This window comes from Rosa rugosa, chromosome 5 (genome assembly GCF_958449725.1).
Source record: "Rosa rugosa chromosome 5, drRosRugo1.1, whole genome shotgun sequence".
Classification (NCBI taxonomy): domain Eukaryota; kingdom Viridiplantae; phylum Streptophyta; class Magnoliopsida; order Rosales; family Rosaceae; genus Rosa; species Rosa rugosa.
In genome coordinates this window covers 1,334,135-1,351,199 of record NC_084824.1, presented here as the reverse complement: position 1 = coordinate 1,351,199, position 17,065 = coordinate 1,334,135, and the positions used below count along the sequence as shown (strand labels likewise).

Sequence of the window (17,065 nt, the reverse complement as noted above, 5' to 3'; positions counted from 1 at the left end):
TTTCGCTCACAGGGTTTGTCTGACCTGAATCTACATTCTGTTCGACCCTAGACCTGAAAGTTCATGTAGGTGAAAACATGTCCAATATGCATTGCGATATGCTTTTTGTATAACGTAAATGGTAAAACGTTTACTCTGTCATATATTCCATCCCATGTGTCAAGCTCCTCCTAAAGTCTCACAAGGTTCACGTACAACTGCGAATTAAATTCAAGTCAGCAACAATCCTACCCAGATATTCACCCCGCAATTATGTTTTGAATTAAATGAGGTCATTGACCACGTAGCCTAAACTTCCAACTGATTAATAAGTGATCGAAAGTCTTCGTAATGAATTCTATACATTATTTTTGGCTTGACTTTAGTCACTTTACCCCTTCCCGTCTTAAGAAGAAATCAATTTCTAATTTTCTATTATCGAGTATCACTGTTACGATTACGAATAGTTTCCTTATTTTTAGCATCTAGATGGTCAAAATGTACCGCGTTATCATCCTCACACAATCCAAAGCGATCATTCCCCATTTAGTTTTCACTTTTTTTTTTTTTTTTTTTGCTTTTTAGTTTTAGATTATATATATATGTATATATATTTTATTTTATTTTTTCACGCTTACTTTGCCAAATGATAAATGTGATTATGTGTCAATTCAAAAAAAAAAAATGTGATTATGTGGAGATGATTCACTTAATTTTTTAGGTCTTTGGCCCAAAGCACCAAAATGAGTAAAAATTATCTCACTTACCTCAGCAACAAATTTTTGTTCCCACCTACACAATTTAACAGCAAATGACCATTTTGCTCTCAACCCAATTAATGAATTCCAGCCACTCTCTCTCTCTCTCTCTCTCTCTCTCTCTCTCTCTCTCTCTCTCTCTCTCTCTCTCTCTCTCTCTCTCTCTCTCTCTCTCTCTCTCTCTCTCTCATTTGCAGGAGTGTTGGTGCAAGCACTGAGGCGCCGGCGAGCTGATTTACACTCCATCGACGACGAGACTAGACTCGGCTTAATCGGCGACGACGAATCGGACTTCAACTTCCGCTTCTAAGGAGCCAAATCACCACTGGATCCGACTACCTCCTTGACTCTCCTCTCCGATTCGACCTTAACACTACATAATTTCATGACAGAAGCAATTGCGACGCGCTTGCATTTCATCGGACTCAGCTTCATCGACGACCAATTAGATCTCAGCCTCCATTTCAGAGGAGTAGAATCTCTGAGGGATCCGACGGCAGTAGATTCGAGTTCGACGCTGCGGTCGGCTATGGTAGGCATTGTGAAACAGCGAGGGAAAATAGGGCAAAGCTTTTAGAATAAGTGAAGATATGGCGGGGGTGGTGGTGGAGCTCCGGCAAGGTCGATGGCGACATCAATCTCTCCCTTCCCGCAGCCGGCGACATCAATCTCTCCCTCCTTGGCGAAAGTTTACCAGTGAGCTCACCTGAGGCAATTTTTTGGTGAGATCGAGCACGTCTTCACAGCTTCACAGAAGAGAGAAGATGTGTGGGTGCCCAGAACATTTTTTGGGTGCCTAAATCAATTTGCATCACCTGCTCCGACGACGAGTACCTCTAACAGCTCAATCAAGCCAGCCAATCCTTCTTCTTTTTTTCTCTTTTCTTTTTTTTTCGCCTTTTAATGAGAAATTTAATTTGGTAATATAAAATGTAAATTATTGGAGTAACAAGCTACAAAAAATGGTGCTATGCCAAGGGCAATACAAGTCTATTAGGGAGCACTAAATGTTTTTAATTGATGTAATCTCCTCGTTTTTTTCCTTAATCAAAGTTTTATTTATCTAATTTTAGGGAGATTAGTTCTTATTCCCAAGGTTCTAAAAAACGCTAGGCGCTAATCGGGCGGTGACCCGGGGACTAGTGCCTAGGGGCCTAGGCGGTTTTTATTTTTAAAATTTTTAAATTATTTTTATGACCTATAATAATAAAAATAAAAATATTTAAAGTCTAAAAATTAATTATAAATATAAAAATAGTCAAAATATAGAATAAATTAGGGTTTAGGGCCGCCTAGTAGCCCAGCGCCTAAGGGCAACGCCTAGGCCAAAATCTGATCGGTTCCTTACCGCCTAGCGCCTAGGCGGCCGCCTAGGCCGTTTTTTAGAACATTGCTTATTCCAGCGATCGAAAGGTCTATTGGGAGGCAATAAACTTCTCCGGCCCCATATGAGATATCTGACAACCTCCTCGGGGATTTCCAGGGAGGTTTCATAAACCTCTATTGCCCCTCTATTGGGGAGCAATATTGGGGGGCAATAGTCAATACATGTCTATTTTGGGGCAATAAACATTTCCCGCAACCTATGAGATCTCCGACGACCTCTTTAGGGACCTCCAGCGAGGTTTTCAAAAAAGTCCGATGAGTGGTGGCCGGTGACCGGAGTCAGGCGATAGTTGGCTTGAATCCGGCGGCCGGTGACTTAACTCTGGTGAAGTCTCCTATGACTTCTCTATCTTCCATTCTCTCTCTCTATATATATATGTAACAAAGGAGTGAGGGTAAAATAGTCTAAAAAAAAAACTAAACTAAAAAAACTTACTTAGGTATTAGGGAAGACATTATTAGAGTCTTTATGGGTAAGAGGAAATTAAAAAAAACTTGATAGGATAAGTGGGATAAATGACCCTAAAATTATGGTAAATTGACAAAAACTCTAATTTTTTTTTCTAAGTTCCTTTAAAACATGCAATGCATATTGGACATGTTTTTACCAACATTAAAATGATCGATCCATCACATAACAATAACAAGTGTTCCCAAAATACAGTATAGTGATCAAACCATCACATTCATCTAATAAAATAACCTACACGTTTACCGTATATGCATAGTTTTTTTTTTTTTTGGTCAAAGTATATATGCATAATTTATGGATTGCTCTTGTTTTTCAAATTAATCACATGATATATCATAGATTGTGGGAATTATGACCGTTTTATAAATGTCGAGTATATTGCTCCTAAATCAAGGGGAACTCGAGATATTTGCTCCTTAATCAAGCAGACACACTTGATCAGATTATAATTAGCGATCTTGATCTTGTTTCGCAATTAGTGCCTACAAAATGTTAATTTAGCGTACGTAATTATCTCTCTTTCCAACTTATCTTGACAAGCTATAACCACATGAAACATTTTAACAATAAAAATGATAAAATTGAAGAATGAATTATTCAATTAGATACCGTATGAACAAATAATAAAAAAATATCACTAAATTAATAATTAATTAGTTGCGTGATACTTATGTATTTTATTTGTTAGCAATTGGCAAATTGAAGACCAACAAAAAGTATGATTTCTCTTGTCCGGTAGGGCCAAATCCACGGCATCATTTTAACTCTTCCAGCTACCTACACAAGCCAAGAAAAGAAAAAGAAAAAGAAAAGCATGGTGGCACTGCCTATATAAACGGAAGGCGTTGGTGCAGTTGGAAACCACCTCGGCACAACTCATCTACCTTCTGAATCTGTTTTTCTTTGAAACCGAGGTATTTAACCGAAGACATCCCAAATCTAATCCATCAGTTTCAATTCAAGTAAATTCAATGGCAAAGGTTCCTTCAGTTACCCTAAGCTCCTCCAGTGATGAGATCCTGACCATGCCAATCATCGGCATGGGAACTTCATCGTACCCTCGGGCCGACCCAGAAACCGCCAAGGCTGCCATTCTCGAAGCGATCAGAGCTGGTTACCGACATTTTGACACCGCCTTTGCTTACGGGTCGGAGCAAGATCTCGGTGAAGCCATAGCCGAGGCTCTCCGCATCGGACTCATCAACTCTAGGGATGAGCTCTTCATCACAACCAAGCTTTGGGCTAGTTTCGCCGAGAAAGACCTTGTGCTGCCGTCCATCAAAGCCAGTTTAAGGTAATTTTGAATCGGAATCTACTGCCTCTAACTAACTACGTAGGTAACCAGCCAGAATATTAATTAATGCACATTTTCTTCTCTATATATATATATATATATATATATATATATATATATATATATATATATATATATATATATATAAGGCCAGATGGTCCAGTTTTAGTTCTACAATATTAATGACAAGTCGGTATAAACGGTTTGATTAGAGTTGACTAATTAATTTGATGCAGGAATCTTCAACTAGAGTGCATTGACATGTACATCATACATTGGCCTTTCAAATTGGGAAAAGAGGTGAAAAGCATGCCTGTTGAGAGAGATCTGGTGCAGCCCCTTGATATCAAATCTGTTTGGGAAGCCATGGAAGAGTGCAAGAAACTTGGCCTTGCTAGAGGTATTGGCGTCAGTAACTTCACATGCAGTATGCTCGAGGAGCTTCTTTCCTTCGCCGAAATCCCTCCGGCCGTCAACCAAGTACGATTACTCGACGATTCATTTTAATTAGTTCACTAAGTCATTAATCCTAATTCAGTTAATTAACTCAAAGTTCTTGAAATATGTATAGTTGGAGATGAACCCAGCTTGGCAGCTGAAGAAATTGAGGGACTTCTGCAAGGCAAAGGGTATTCATGTCACGGCTTACTCTCCGCTCGGAGCAGCTAGGACTAAATGGGGTGACAATAGGGTTTTGGGGTCAGATGTGATAGAAGAGATTGCCCTAGCCAGAGGAAAAACAACTGCTCAGGTATGTCGACGGTACAAAATTTACTAGAGTTTGGGAAATGCAATTTTAAGGATTGAAGTATAAAATTTGAAACTAATGCTGATCAATTAATGGTTGATGGTTACAGATATCATTGAGATGGGTGTATGAGCAAGGTGTGAGCATAGTAACAAAAAGCTACAACAAGGAAAGAATGAGGCAGAACCTTGACATCTTCGACTTCTGCTTGACCGAGGAGGAATTGGAGAAGATGAGTCATCTTCCACAACGGAAAGGGGTTACCTTTGCCTCACTTCTAGGACCCCATGATATCGTTCTGGAAATTGACGCAGAATTATGAGCCAGACTTGGTCACTTATTATTAGAAGTTTCCGGAACTTTATCCTGGCATATATTTGCTGATGCAGTCAAATGTTTGTTGGAAACATATATAGGTTAAACAAAATAATGTAGTTTATGTAGGACTATCCGACTATATATATATATACACACACACAATAATATTAGTTGATGATGTAAGGCTTGCGGCATATATTGTCTTTCTTTATTTAATTCATAGCTACGAGCACCTTTCCTTTGTTTTGTGATTTGTAGTGATCGATGTTCTCAACACCGTACCGTACCGTATATATATACTTATTCCCCCTTTATATGCACCATTCTTGTCATTTTCAAAATTTTTTGCACAATGAAATTTCGAATATATTTTGTAAGTTGTGAACGTTTTGATGAAGCCGGCCGTGTAAGACACCAACAATATATATGTGTACATCCATTACAAAATGCATCGTTTCAAAATATTCGATCGCAGTTAAAACCGGAAAATTATCACGCAGTTCGCTGTAGATTCCAGCAGGTGATGGTTGAGTGGCTGAATGTTAACCAAATCTACTTTGATTATATGCCATGAACAACACGACAGAGAATTAGAGATGGAGATGAGGCTTTGCATTGATGTGATTAGTAACGTTGGCCACTGTGGGGGTAATCGACGATTTTTGGACTCATCATTATGCCAACTGACCCTTGCCATAAGTACGCGGACAATGGCGGTCATGAATGCGGGTGGCAATTACCGTTATTAGTGCCACAATGAAGAAGGCGGCGCGGACGTGATAACGTGGCATGATGGCGTTATTCAATAACGCGGAGTAATGACGTTATTCAATAACGCGGAGTAATGGCGTTATGAATAACGCCATAACGCGGAGTAATGGCGTTATTCAATAACTAACGCGGAGTAATGGCGTTATTCAATAACTAACGCGGAGTAACGGCGTTATTCGCGTTATTGAATAACGCCATAACGCGGAATAATGACGTTATTCAATAACTAACGCGGAGTAACGGCGTTATTCAATAACGCCATAACGCGGAATAACGGCGTTATTCAATAACGCGGAGTAATGGCGATATTAAACGCGACTTGTGGTGCAAGCTCTCCCTCATCTATAAATAGGGGGCATACTGACCAGGTAAACCATCGAATTCCAACCTGTTTGACTCCACTACTGAGAAACGTACTGACTTAGGCATCAGAGGGTTTTCTGTAGGTACCCCCCCTTCTCCTCGAGCCGACGGCCAAACTCCAGGTCAACACTCCAAGGAAGCTTCTCGATTGTTCCAGGTCAGCTCCCGCTCCAATCCGCATTCATTGGTGAGTCAAACTCCTCTACGGAATTTTTCTGCACCAACAGCCACATACTTTCACATCCAAATTGATCGTTCTACGCGTACTGTGTTGTCTTGTCATCACATTGCATGTTCAAGAGTCCAAATCATAAAGACTGAGAAAGGGAGATGTCTGGAATACGCAGGCCGTAACTTACACCTCAGGGTTATGTGCATTGCTGGGGGAACGTTGTCCACACTTTAGAATGATAGTGGGGTATTCGGTAATTTCCAACAGACGGAGGTTGGTCATAGACGGTTTGACATTGGAATCCAAAAAAAAAAACTATTATTTATCCTTTTATTATTATTGTTACTATTTCTTTTTGGCAGAGTGTTACCTCTATCCAGATGCTTCTGCTTGTTCTTGTTCATCACCAATCCTTTACACTTTAACCCCATACAATATGAGACAAGCTGCTGTCTTTTATCTTTTCCTCTTTCAAATTCGCTGGCTTGAAGCTTTCTGGGCTTTGAAGAAATTCAATGTCATTAGATCGAGCATGATTACATAGGCTATTCAGAATTGATAACATCCTTATCGTTTTCAGGATTATGCAGACTAATTGATCAAATCCTTCAATAGCTGGGAGTGTTTGAACTTTTTTTTTCTTTTTTTTTTATCTGTCCTGTGCTCATGCATAGATCGTTAGTTAATGAATCCCCGGATATGAAATTTTTTCAAAGATTGACATCGTTCTCGAGATGAAGGCAAACAATAGATAAAGTGTTTGAATTTCATATCTGGTTATTCTTCAAGATGAAGACCTTGATCGAATTCATTGCTTGAAGAAGCTTGTGTCGGTGAGAAAGAAAAATTCTTCTTTCGGGTCTTTGCCGGATTTGCAAGTTTTAAGGCCAACAATTTGATGTTTGGGACACACCACTGGAGTTGTGATGATTCAATCCAAGATTGTAGAAAAATTATATGAAAGACTGTACTACAGTTCCTATTCTTCTGCAGTTGTTTATGAAAGAGCGGTGAAGTGTTTACTGTGGGTATTTCAGACTTATCATAAAATTTGACTCCGTTTTAGAGGTTGTAAGTTACAACCTGAGAAAGAAGTTATGTTCCATCACGATGATGAATTATTAGCTAGCTAGCACCATGATGATCCCAATGTTAGGTTGAATTATTTTTCGGTTAGTACTTACGTATACTGTGGTACGGCTAGCCAGTTTGATCGTAATAGGAATCATGCTCAGTCTTATAGAAAAGTTCATCCAAACAAAAGGAATACAATAGACCTAACGAATAAATATGTCACAATAAAAGCAAACCAAGTTTTTTCTCCCTATCGTCCACACAGAGCCCTAGCATAGTCGCGCACAGTCGCGCGCAGTCTCACCATCTCTAATACCCACTCACTCACTTGGGTTTAGGGTTTCAATTGGAGTAGTATTTAGGGTTTCTTTTTTTGATTAAGATTGAAGGTAGAAGAGCTACAATGCTCTCCATCTCCCCTTTATTTCAAAAGAAAGAAAAAGAAACACATAAGGGAGGAAGTAAAGCCTTACCCCACAAAAGCAAACGGAAATCGAAGTTAACTCTAACCCCAACTAAAGAAAACGAAAATTGGGAAGACCCAAATAATCTCTATTACGTAACGATGAAACAGAATCTGGAGGGAAATCCCACCAAACCAAACCTGCTGAAGAAAGGCCAAAATTTGCAAAAACATCTGCAACTTGGTTTCCTTCCCGAAAAATGTGTGAGGAGTGGAAATGTGTTAGGGTTTCAATTGGAGGAGTAGAAGAAGAAGATTTTAACCCAAAATATGTCATATATTATAAAGTACTACAATGGAGTTTTCTCTATAGTAATTTAAACCCCTAAATCATGATAACCAGAACCAAATTGGACGTCCTGACAATTACCAAAACGATTATTGGTGGTCATGAACGGCACATGACAAAGTCGATGATGAACCGCCGGGACCGGCGGCCCCATCATAGTCCCATTCAAAATCTTCAACTCATCAACCCTAGCAGCCACCTTTCGCCTTAGCTCTTCCAACGCCTTGAAATACTGCTCCCCTTCCCGTTCATCCATCATTGCCAAATCCACAGCCTCATCCCACCAAAACCCCTCACTCATGTTCATTTTCTTCATCATCTTCTTCTTCTCATCCGCCATCTGTTTAATCCCCGTGGCTTTCCTCTTCAAATCCTCAAACTCCTTCTCCGCCTCCACGTACTCTTTGTTGAACTCCGCTACCAGCAAATCGCCAGCTTCCTCATTAACTCTGACGACTGAACTAAGACCGTTTTGATAGCTCTCGAGCACCATGTTGATGTTCGGGTGTCCATAGCAAAACACCTTCCCTGCGCCAGAGAACACTATAATTGCCACATGGGCGCCACAAAGCACACTAAGCTCGCCAGCTTTTTTGAATATGCCGGCGCGGCGTTTTGAGAATGTGACTTGTTTGTTGCTAGAGTTCTCTAGCTTCTTGATCTCAATTTTCTTGCGGCCTTGGGTCTTCTTGGACATGGCTATCGATCAAATTGAATATCAAAGAGAAGGTTATAAATAATGAAGATACTATTCGGCATCCAAGGGAAATTATCATAATTTTTCCTTGATTTATCTTAATTTTAGCAAACAGCTAAAAATCAGGATAGAAAATATATAATTAGTAGTGATAAAATTCCTAAGTTAAAACTATTTGTTTGCAAATCATAATTACTTCTCTCTTGCAGAATCATTTGGCGTGGTGGTGACTATGATATAGACCTGATTTTTTGTTACATGATTGATATGAACATGTCAATAATTATGTAACTTAAATTACATAGCTAGAAACCTAAAAAGGTTATTGATTGAGACGTCATTGCCTTATTTTAATTCACAGTGGACATATTGGTAGATAGCTAGATTCTTCGGATCTTGAAGAGTAGATAGACAATTTTTTTTTTTTTTTGAATAAAGTAGATAGACACTTTTTGTGTCAAATAAATGTAAAACACAATTGACAAGCATATAATTACATGACCCAGCAATGATCAATTATATGTACAATAGAAATAAAAGCCCACGCGAATCATGATCTTGCAACACAAAAGCAAAAACAAAAATAAGAATCCTTTTGTAGCTTATAGCCAAGCATGCAAGACATAGGTGGTAGCTGCTGTGTCTACCAAGTTAATTTAGAAATGGCATCATTAAAGGTCTCTTCAGTAAAACACTAAAACTAGGATCATGTGGTGATGAAATTACTATGCCAGTAATCGGCATGGGAACTTCATCGCACCCTCCGGTGGACCGTCAAACGGCCAAGGCTGCCATTCTTGAAGCAATCAAAGTGGGTTACCTCCACTTTGACACCGCCTTTGCTTATGGTAATTCAGAGCAACATTTGGGGGAAGCTATTGCTGATGCTCTACGTCTTGGACTCATCGAGTCGAGGGATGAGCTCTTCATCACAACCAAGCTTTGGGCCAGCTTTGCTGAAAGAGATCTTGTGCTTCCTGCAATCAACACCAGTTTAAGGTAATTAGGATCCTCCCCATTATTTTTCTACACTTATCTTTGGCTACTTAACGAGATATATATGTTGATCGAGTTTCTGTTACAGCATCATCAACAACCCAATTAGTTATTAAAGGCAAAGAACAATACCACAAGAGGTCTCTTTTTACATGGTATTGCAAACTCACCAAACAATTACATGTACATATATATTTTGGTAGGAATCTTCAAATGGAGTATGTTGATATGTACGTAATACATTGGCCATTAATTCAAATTGGGGCGAGAGATGACGGGTATGCCTCTCGACGAAGATCAGGTACAACTCCTCGATATCAAATCTGTTTGGGAGGGCATGGAAGAATGCAAGAAACTCGGCCTAGCAAGGGGCATTGGCGTCAGTAATTTCACCTCCAAGATGCTCGAGGAGCTCCTCTCCATCGCCAAAATCCCTCCTGCCATCAATCATGTACGCACATATATATCATCGATCCATTACTAGCTAGTAACAATGGCAGTTTACTAGCTAATCAGCGAGGTCGATGTTTTAGGTCTGTTACTGATAGAAATTTGGTGTTTGTATGTATGTAGGTGGAGATGAGCCCAGCTTGGCAGGTGAAGAAACTGAGGGAGTTTTGAAAGGCAAAAGGGATACATGTCACAGCTTACTCTCCACTGGGTGCATCTGGGACTTCATGGGGAGACGATAGGGTTTTAGGCTCACAATAAGTCCTACATGCAACAGATTGCCAAAGCGAAAGGGAAAACAACTGCTCAGATGGGTACATAAAATCATAAATTAATTAATCTTTTGGCACCTATATATCTTTGTCTACCTGCAGCACTTTAATAACTAACCTTATAGCTTGATTGATTAATTAAATTAAGCTTTAGTTAATTATTAATTAATAGATTGTATGCATATGTTGCATGTGTGAATTGCAGATATCGTTGAGATGGGTATATGAGCAAGGGGTGAGCATGGTAGCGAAAAGCTACAATTTGAGGTGTTAGAATAAAAGTGGACCTATTATCATCTATATTCAGTTTACAAGTTGGATTTGAACTTTGATCATTAATAGGAGATGTATGTCTAGTACAACACCTAGAAACCTATTGAGACAATTATATCAGCTCATAGTTTAGGAATCCATTAGTTCGATTGCAATTGTAATCTGAATTAGTGTTGCATTAGGCTTCTTGTGATTGGTGACTTGTTTACTAAGAAACACCTTTATGGGAGGATTCTTAGGATCATAACCAATATATATAGGAAGTGTTGGTCCCTGCTCTCTCTGTTACAAAAGCCTTAAGTCCTGCCCCATAGAAGGAGCTTGAATTCTGAGTTGAGGAGAAGATCAATACTAGTTGCTGCCAAGTCGTCTGTTGCAATGGCACCTAACAATGAAGAAGGTATGTCTTGAATATCATGTTGTTTGGTTCATGTTGTGTTTGATTAATATTAAGAGTGTTTATGCTTTTTGTGAATTGATCTTGGATTATTGCTCATTCAGTCTAACATGAGGCAGAACCTTGATATCTTCGACTGGTCCTTGACTGAGGGGAGTTGCAGAAGATAAGTCGTCTTCCACAGATCAAAGGCTTCGTTTTTGCTACACTTTTGGGACAGCATGATCTACTGCTTCAGATTGACACTGGATTATGATCGAATGATCAATTATTCATTCCATCACGTCAAGATAAGATCCTAGTTAATTGATCGACACCCTCTATCATAATGTATAATGGTGTTGAAATTCAGATTGCAGGATAGTGGTCTTTCTTAACTTCATATTGTATCACGTTATGAATAAAATCAATCAAAGCTGATCTTTTGGATGCAAGAGGCTAGCTATACAGTCGGGCTTTCCCCTGCTTTTATCTCTTTACAGCATGTATTCTCTCATATCTTTGACTAAATGTAAGTACCGAAAATACTGAATACATATAAGTTAAAATACTGAATACATATAAGTTAAATAGCTAGATAAATAGTGAGCTAAATTACTCGAGAGTACAAAGGAAAGAGCACTTTCAGAGAGTACGTAAAATGTGGTTAATACAAGTTATTCCCGTGTCACATAGATACACTAAAATAGTGAAGAAGAGTTCAGGAGCACCACATCTTCCCAGAGCCTGAAGCAAGAGCCGTACTGAGGGTTCAAAACACCTTTTAATTTAGGAAACCTTGCGTCCTCTGCTGCTTCTGAAGGCACTCTATCTGATACCTTATACCAAAAATCGTAGATTTTTTCCGATGTTTTAAAGGAAGAAACAAGGACCAATTCACCAAAAAGATCCAGCTAACCCGCTATTCACACTTGATAGACTTGTAAATGTGACGAACAAAGAGCAAAGCAGCACGAAATCCAACAGTGCCAAGCATGAGAAAGAAGCCATAGCAAATGCAAGCCATGTAACCAAAGAAGAACGATGTCTGCATAAAACCAGACATATCTGATCTAGCATAGTAGTAATACAAGCAGTAACCATAGATAAATAGGCCAGTCGATCCACCGCAAAGAAAAGACCTGCCGCAAATCAAGAACTCTGATTAGTCCATAAAAGTGGATTGACAATATATCAATATTTTCTTGCTTTAAATAAACTGCATCGAGTATCGTAAAGAAAATACATTTGAAAAAGCATATGCTCTGTTAGAAAACAATGAAAACCCTTATTGTCATTTTTCTTTTTCTGTTGCTTTTTAAACTCCAGACTCCCAGTAAATTTTCAGTTGCCCAGATATATAGGCATGATCAGTAGGAAATTTTCAGTTGCTTTTGTAACTAGGAAACACATTAAGAACATTTCTTGGTACTCAATGATCAGAATGCAAGATCAGCATACACCGATATAAACTTTACTCACTGACTTTTAGAGGCCTTTAATTTAGCAAAAGTTTAACATAGAAAAAAGTATGTTTGGAAAACTCGTAACAAAGCAGACAACCTAACTCTAGATTTAGGACTAAGCAGTATAATGTCACAAAAACCGCAATACAAATATGATCACACACACACTATAATATTATGTGGAAAAAAAAAATTGTTTACCTCCACCACCACTCATGATCTTCAGCAGCAAGTTGGAAGTAGGTCAAAGCCACAGTTATAAAGGCAGTGACAATCAAAAGAATAAGAAAAACAATAAACAGAATGCTGTAGATGGTGTAAATCCTGTGACCCCAGACACTGGCAAATATGTAGTAAAGCTCAATGTAAATCGCACTGAAAGGGAGAAATCCTGCCATTGCCATCTGAGGAACAGTTGTCCTGTACCATGGCAGAGTTGGAATTTCTCGAGGATACTTTGTGGTGCGACAAGGAGCATGGAACTCAACCTTACTGTTCTTCCCAGCAATACCACCCAAGACAAGCAATGGTGCTGTTACCAATGTCCAGATAAGGACAATTACCACAATAGTACCAAAAGGAAGAGCTGCAGTTGCACTATAAGCAATTGCAACTGTGTTAAGGAAGCAGAATGTCAGGAACAGAGGCCCACAAAAAAGGCACCCAGTGAGTAATAAATTTCTAACCTGTCAATCAGAAAAGGAAAGTCATGATTCCAATAAGCTACAATTTGTTGCACAGGGAGAGAGAGAATCTTTACTTACCCAATTTGTCCCTTCAAGCTGACAGTAGAAAGAGGTTGAAGTATATCCCGCAATGCCAGATGTGAGTGCGTATATGACCACAAGAGCAGTGAACAGAGCTCCTCGGTTGTATGGATAAAATACACCGACCAGTGCAAGCATAAAAATGAACACTGTGCTGGAAATGCACAAAGTAAAAAGACAGTAAATTTACTACAGAAATGTATTTAACCAAAACTCATATGTGAGCTGCAATAAGATCCTTACAGGGTGAACAACTGGGTTCCAGAACCATGGGCAGCAGCAAACAACGATTTGTACTTGGGAAACCGGAAAACATCACCATGAATGTACTTCCATCCTGTCTCTTCTTGGTCATCGGCTGCTTCCTCATCTTGGGCATACCTTTATGAGAAATTAATAATATGATAAGTGAAAATACATTGTAAACCCAAAACCCAAAGATTTGCAAATGAACTACTAGATATCAGGCTCAGCTCACGAAATCTCACTTCATGAAATCATTCTTCAAGACTCGCATGAGAATTGTTGCAAGAAAACCCGTCAAAAGGAGAACTGTGACACAGGAATTTATGATTGAGAACCAATGAATTTCCAAGTGATGTGGCAGTGAAGAGGACTGTGAGTACTTATCCATTCTATTCTCAAATGGAATATTTGTCTCTCTCCATTTCACAGTGTACATGAAATCCGCATCAACGTCCTTGTCCTCTGTCAAGTCCACAACTGAATGAGGATCCATCTTGGCGCCAATTTCGATCACACGATCTTTATTGTAGAGAATTTCAAATTGGATGTGCTTGTACAGGAAATATTTGTATTCACTTGGATCAGTTTTTCCTTCCTTGTCAACCTTTCCTAAGAACCCCCAGATGGGCAAGTCGTCATAGTACATTTGAAAGTAGTAATCCTTTTTCACAGCCTTTCGAAACTGCGCAACTTCCTCCTTGGTCAGCTTCCTTCTACAAGCAACTTCGGTGTCTTTCTCTTTCCTGAACTCAAGTTTATAAGGAGCACTCACTAGACGATCTCCATTCAGCACCTCCCCGAGAGCTTCCCTCTTCTCCTTCACATCACCTACCACCATTACAAATCATTCTCAGCCAATTCAAGAAACAAAAGACACAATGCTTAAAAAGTACATCTCATCTTATATGATACAGACTCGCTCAACAGTATCAAATTCTACAAACACAGCTGCATCAATTACAACCATGCAGACCTTAATTTTATATTTAAAACACAAAACATTCAAAACCTTCAACATGCCCTTCAAAAACCATAGCAATGTGTACGAAATTCAAATTGGTTATACTGACCGAAAATTCTACATAAATATAACAAATGCTACAACTATCGAACTTCTACTCCTGAGAATTCACCGATTCCGGTTGCATGTACACATTTCCTAATTAAAATTTAATTATCACAGCTAAAACTAATGCATTGCAAACTCTTCTTCTATGAAATAAGGAATGTAACAGCAAAATGCTAGAGATACAAACCTGGTGAGCAAAATGGCAGATCAAAATAGCGATACGTCTCACTGAAACCAAACAATGATACACATTAGTCATCAGCACAACGTCAGCAAGGGCGTGTTTGGAAAATCTTCCACGAATCCGAAATTGCATACAGAATCTCAGAAATGCGAATCGAAACAAAGCAGAGATTACCAGATCGGAGATTTTATAGGGTTACCTGGGGTTGTGGAAGGGGCCGACCTTATTGGCGTAGAGGGGGACGACGTCGCCTTCATTGTAGCGGTGATCGGAGCCGTCCGATCTGACGAAGGTCGCACCGCAGGTGATTAGAACTGCGAGGACGAGAATGGTGAAGAGGTTCTTCATGGCTCTGATGAAGAAGAAGAAGAAGAAGAAGAAGGATGAGAGTCGAGAGAAAAGTGAGACCGAGACCCCACTAAAGCAGCAACCGGATAACTTTTTTTTTTTTTGGTGGGCTTTTCTTTGGACCCAAAAACTACGGACCAAGCTCATGATAAGCCCGAATCACACCTCAAAGGCCTTGTTGTTTTCGGTTTGATACATGTCACACCTGAAGGACCGGCTCAACTGAAGGCCCAGCTTTTCAATGCAACTGGGAAAGTCAAGAAGACTAGTTTAATATAGTAGTCTCAGACTAGCATATTAATAATCAATGCATAGAGTCAATCTGTCTTTGAATCAAACTAAAGTATACATCGTAGATGAATCCTACAACTAGGAGGAAGAGAATGACTTTACTTTCAAATTTGTGCATTGTGGCAAATTAGGAATCCAATTTTTTTCGAAAAATGAAGACGTGTAAATGGCTTTTTCTTTCAAACATTTACTCGTATCTCTTTCGTTTTTCATCTTTTGATCATTCTTTTGCCTCACAATATCTAAAATGAACCTAGCATTAAATTTCAGGTTTGAAAAATGAATATTTTGAAGTTGAGATCCTAGTTAGTAATTTTTCGTATTATACCCGAATAAAACACGTACTTACGTTTTTTTCAAAAATACTTCCATACTTCGTATTTTTTAAAGGGACTCGTTAAATTTCCCGTACTTTTGAAGCCAAAAGTATTATACACGATTTTTACTCTTTTTTTCTTCTTCGTATTTTACACATATTATTGAACAAAAATGAATATAAATTAATATTTTTAATTATAAAATTTAATTATTTAATTAATTAAAAAAAAATTGCTGAACTTTTCAACGAAATATTTGATAAAATGTCTGAATAATACACGTACGTATTTTTCGCGTACTATACACGTCCCGTTTTTTACTAACTATGGTAGAGATCGATATTTTGCATTACAAAACAATTGAAAGTTATTTTTCTTCATTTGAAACTTCATTAAATTGATACGGATGGGCAAGCGAAATTTACATTTCATAAATTTTAGTGAATTAGATCTCAAGACACAATAAACACATATCTCGTTTGTTGGTATGAAAAAATTTGGTATGGGATCTCCTCACTTACTTTGCTGACTATAGTAAAAGTGAAGGCTTCTTGGTCAAGAGGTTGTTCTTATGTCCTTATGATTTGGATCTGTGTAGGTAAGTCAAGTTAGAATAGGGGGGGTCTGCAAAGATTCTCCGAAGCTTAAATCAGTGAGTGTTTAAGTTGTAATAAGTAAAGTAGGGATTGATTGTTTACCTCGATTGTTCACCTTACCAAATATTAACTATTTATAGGTAAGCCTGAACTTAGATCTTGGTTAGTGTGCGTGGTGGTATGTAACCTCCACAAGTCACACATTAGTGGGTCCATAACATCATTTTTAAGATGACGTGGGGAATGGCTTCTCACTTGCTACAGATTCAGTCGAGCTGACTGACTCTACTTTACCTAAATCCACCTCGAAGAATTTCTCAAATCGGTTGGATGTCCTCTCTCAGCCCATTTTTTGACTAGAATCTAATTCCCGCCTTATCTAAATTCACTTTGAGTGGACTCGTCATTAAGGAAATTTTTTGATAGGTCGGGTTGGTTCTCATCCAGTCAATTATTAATTAAGAACCTATTATTTTTCATTTCTTAATTAGAAATCCATTCTAATATTTTACACCTCACATCGTTGCTCATGGGTCACGAAGACAAAGAATTAATATTATATGGCTCATCCATATTTAGTAGAGGGGACTAGATTAGATTAGGAATTCAAATTAGATTAGACTAAACTAG

At 38.6% G+C, this 17,065-nt stretch overlaps 3 protein-coding genes and 1 pseudogene across 3 annotated transcripts; 2 read left to right on the top strand and 2 right to left on the bottom strand.

Annotated features, from left to right (window-relative positions):
* Window positions 1–3,399: 3,399 nt before the first annotated feature.
* On the top strand, window positions 3,400–5,275 carry LOC133710524 (D-galacturonate reductase). Its single transcript, XM_062136612.1, has 4 exons — window positions 3,400–3,889; window positions 4,126–4,369; window positions 4,461–4,640; window positions 4,747–5,275. Exons 1-4 carry the CDS (start codon window positions 3,567–3,569, stop codon window positions 4,957–4,959), a joined length of 960 nt encoding a protein of 319 aa, XP_061992596.1. The 5' UTR covers window positions 3,400–3,566; the 3' UTR covers window positions 4,960–5,275.
* A 2,840-nt stretch (window positions 5,276–8,115) lies between these two features.
* Window positions 8,116–8,784, bottom strand: LOC133709071 (agamous-like MADS-box protein AGL62). Its single transcript, XM_062134676.1, has one exon. It carries the CDS (start codon window positions 8,782–8,784, stop codon window positions 8,116–8,118), a length of 669 nt encoding a protein of 222 aa, XP_061990660.1.
* Window positions 8,785–9,349: 565 nt separating this feature from the next.
* On the top strand, window positions 9,350–11,550 carry LOC133709181 (D-galacturonate reductase-like; annotated as a pseudogene).
* Window positions 11,551–11,710: 160 nt separating this feature from the next.
* LOC133709180 (transmembrane 9 superfamily member 2) lies at window positions 11,711–15,285 on the bottom strand. The gene is made up of 7 exons (XM_062134846.1): window positions 15,083–15,285; window positions 14,887–14,927; window positions 13,873–14,458; window positions 13,628–13,765; window positions 13,382–13,538; window positions 12,819–13,303; window positions 11,711–12,293 (listed from the first exon to the last, which is right to left on the bottom strand). Exons 1-7 carry the CDS (start codon window positions 15,229–15,231, stop codon window positions 12,074–12,076), a joined length of 1,776 nt encoding a protein of 591 aa, XP_061990830.1. The 5' UTR covers window positions 15,232–15,285; the 3' UTR covers window positions 11,711–12,073.
* Window positions 15,286–17,065: the final 1,780 nt, after the last annotated feature.

Excerpts from the sequence above, each read along its gene's own strand:
- LOC133709180 (XM_062134846.1), bottom strand. The coding sequence starts at position 15,231 with ATGAAGAACCTCTTCACCATTCTCGTCCTCGCAGTTCTAATCACCTGC. Across the intron at positions 14,459-14,886 it reads TCTGCCATTTTGCTCACCAG|GTGATGTGAAGGAGAAGAGG; the intron begins GTTTGTATCTCT and ends TAATGGTGGTAG. Across the intron at positions 13,766-13,872 it reads TTGAAGAATGATTTCATGAA|GTATGCCCAAGATGAGGAAG; the intron begins GTGAGATTTCGT and ends TTTCTCATAAAG.
- LOC133710524 (XM_062136612.1), top strand. The coding sequence starts at position 3,567 with ATGGCAAAGGTTCCTTCAGTTACCCTAAGCTCCTCCAGTGATGAGATC. Across the intron at positions 3,890-4,125 it reads TCCATCAAAGCCAGTTTAAG|GAATCTTCAACTAGAGTGCA; the intron begins GTAATTTTGAAT and ends AATTTGATGCAG. Across the intron at positions 4,370-4,460 it reads TCCCTCCGGCCGTCAACCAA|TTGGAGATGAACCCAGCTTG; the intron begins GTACGATTACTC and ends AAATATGTATAG.
- LOC133709071 (XM_062134676.1), bottom strand. The coding sequence starts at position 8,784 with ATGTCCAAGAAGACCCAAGGCCGCAAGAAAATTGAGATCAAGAAGCTA.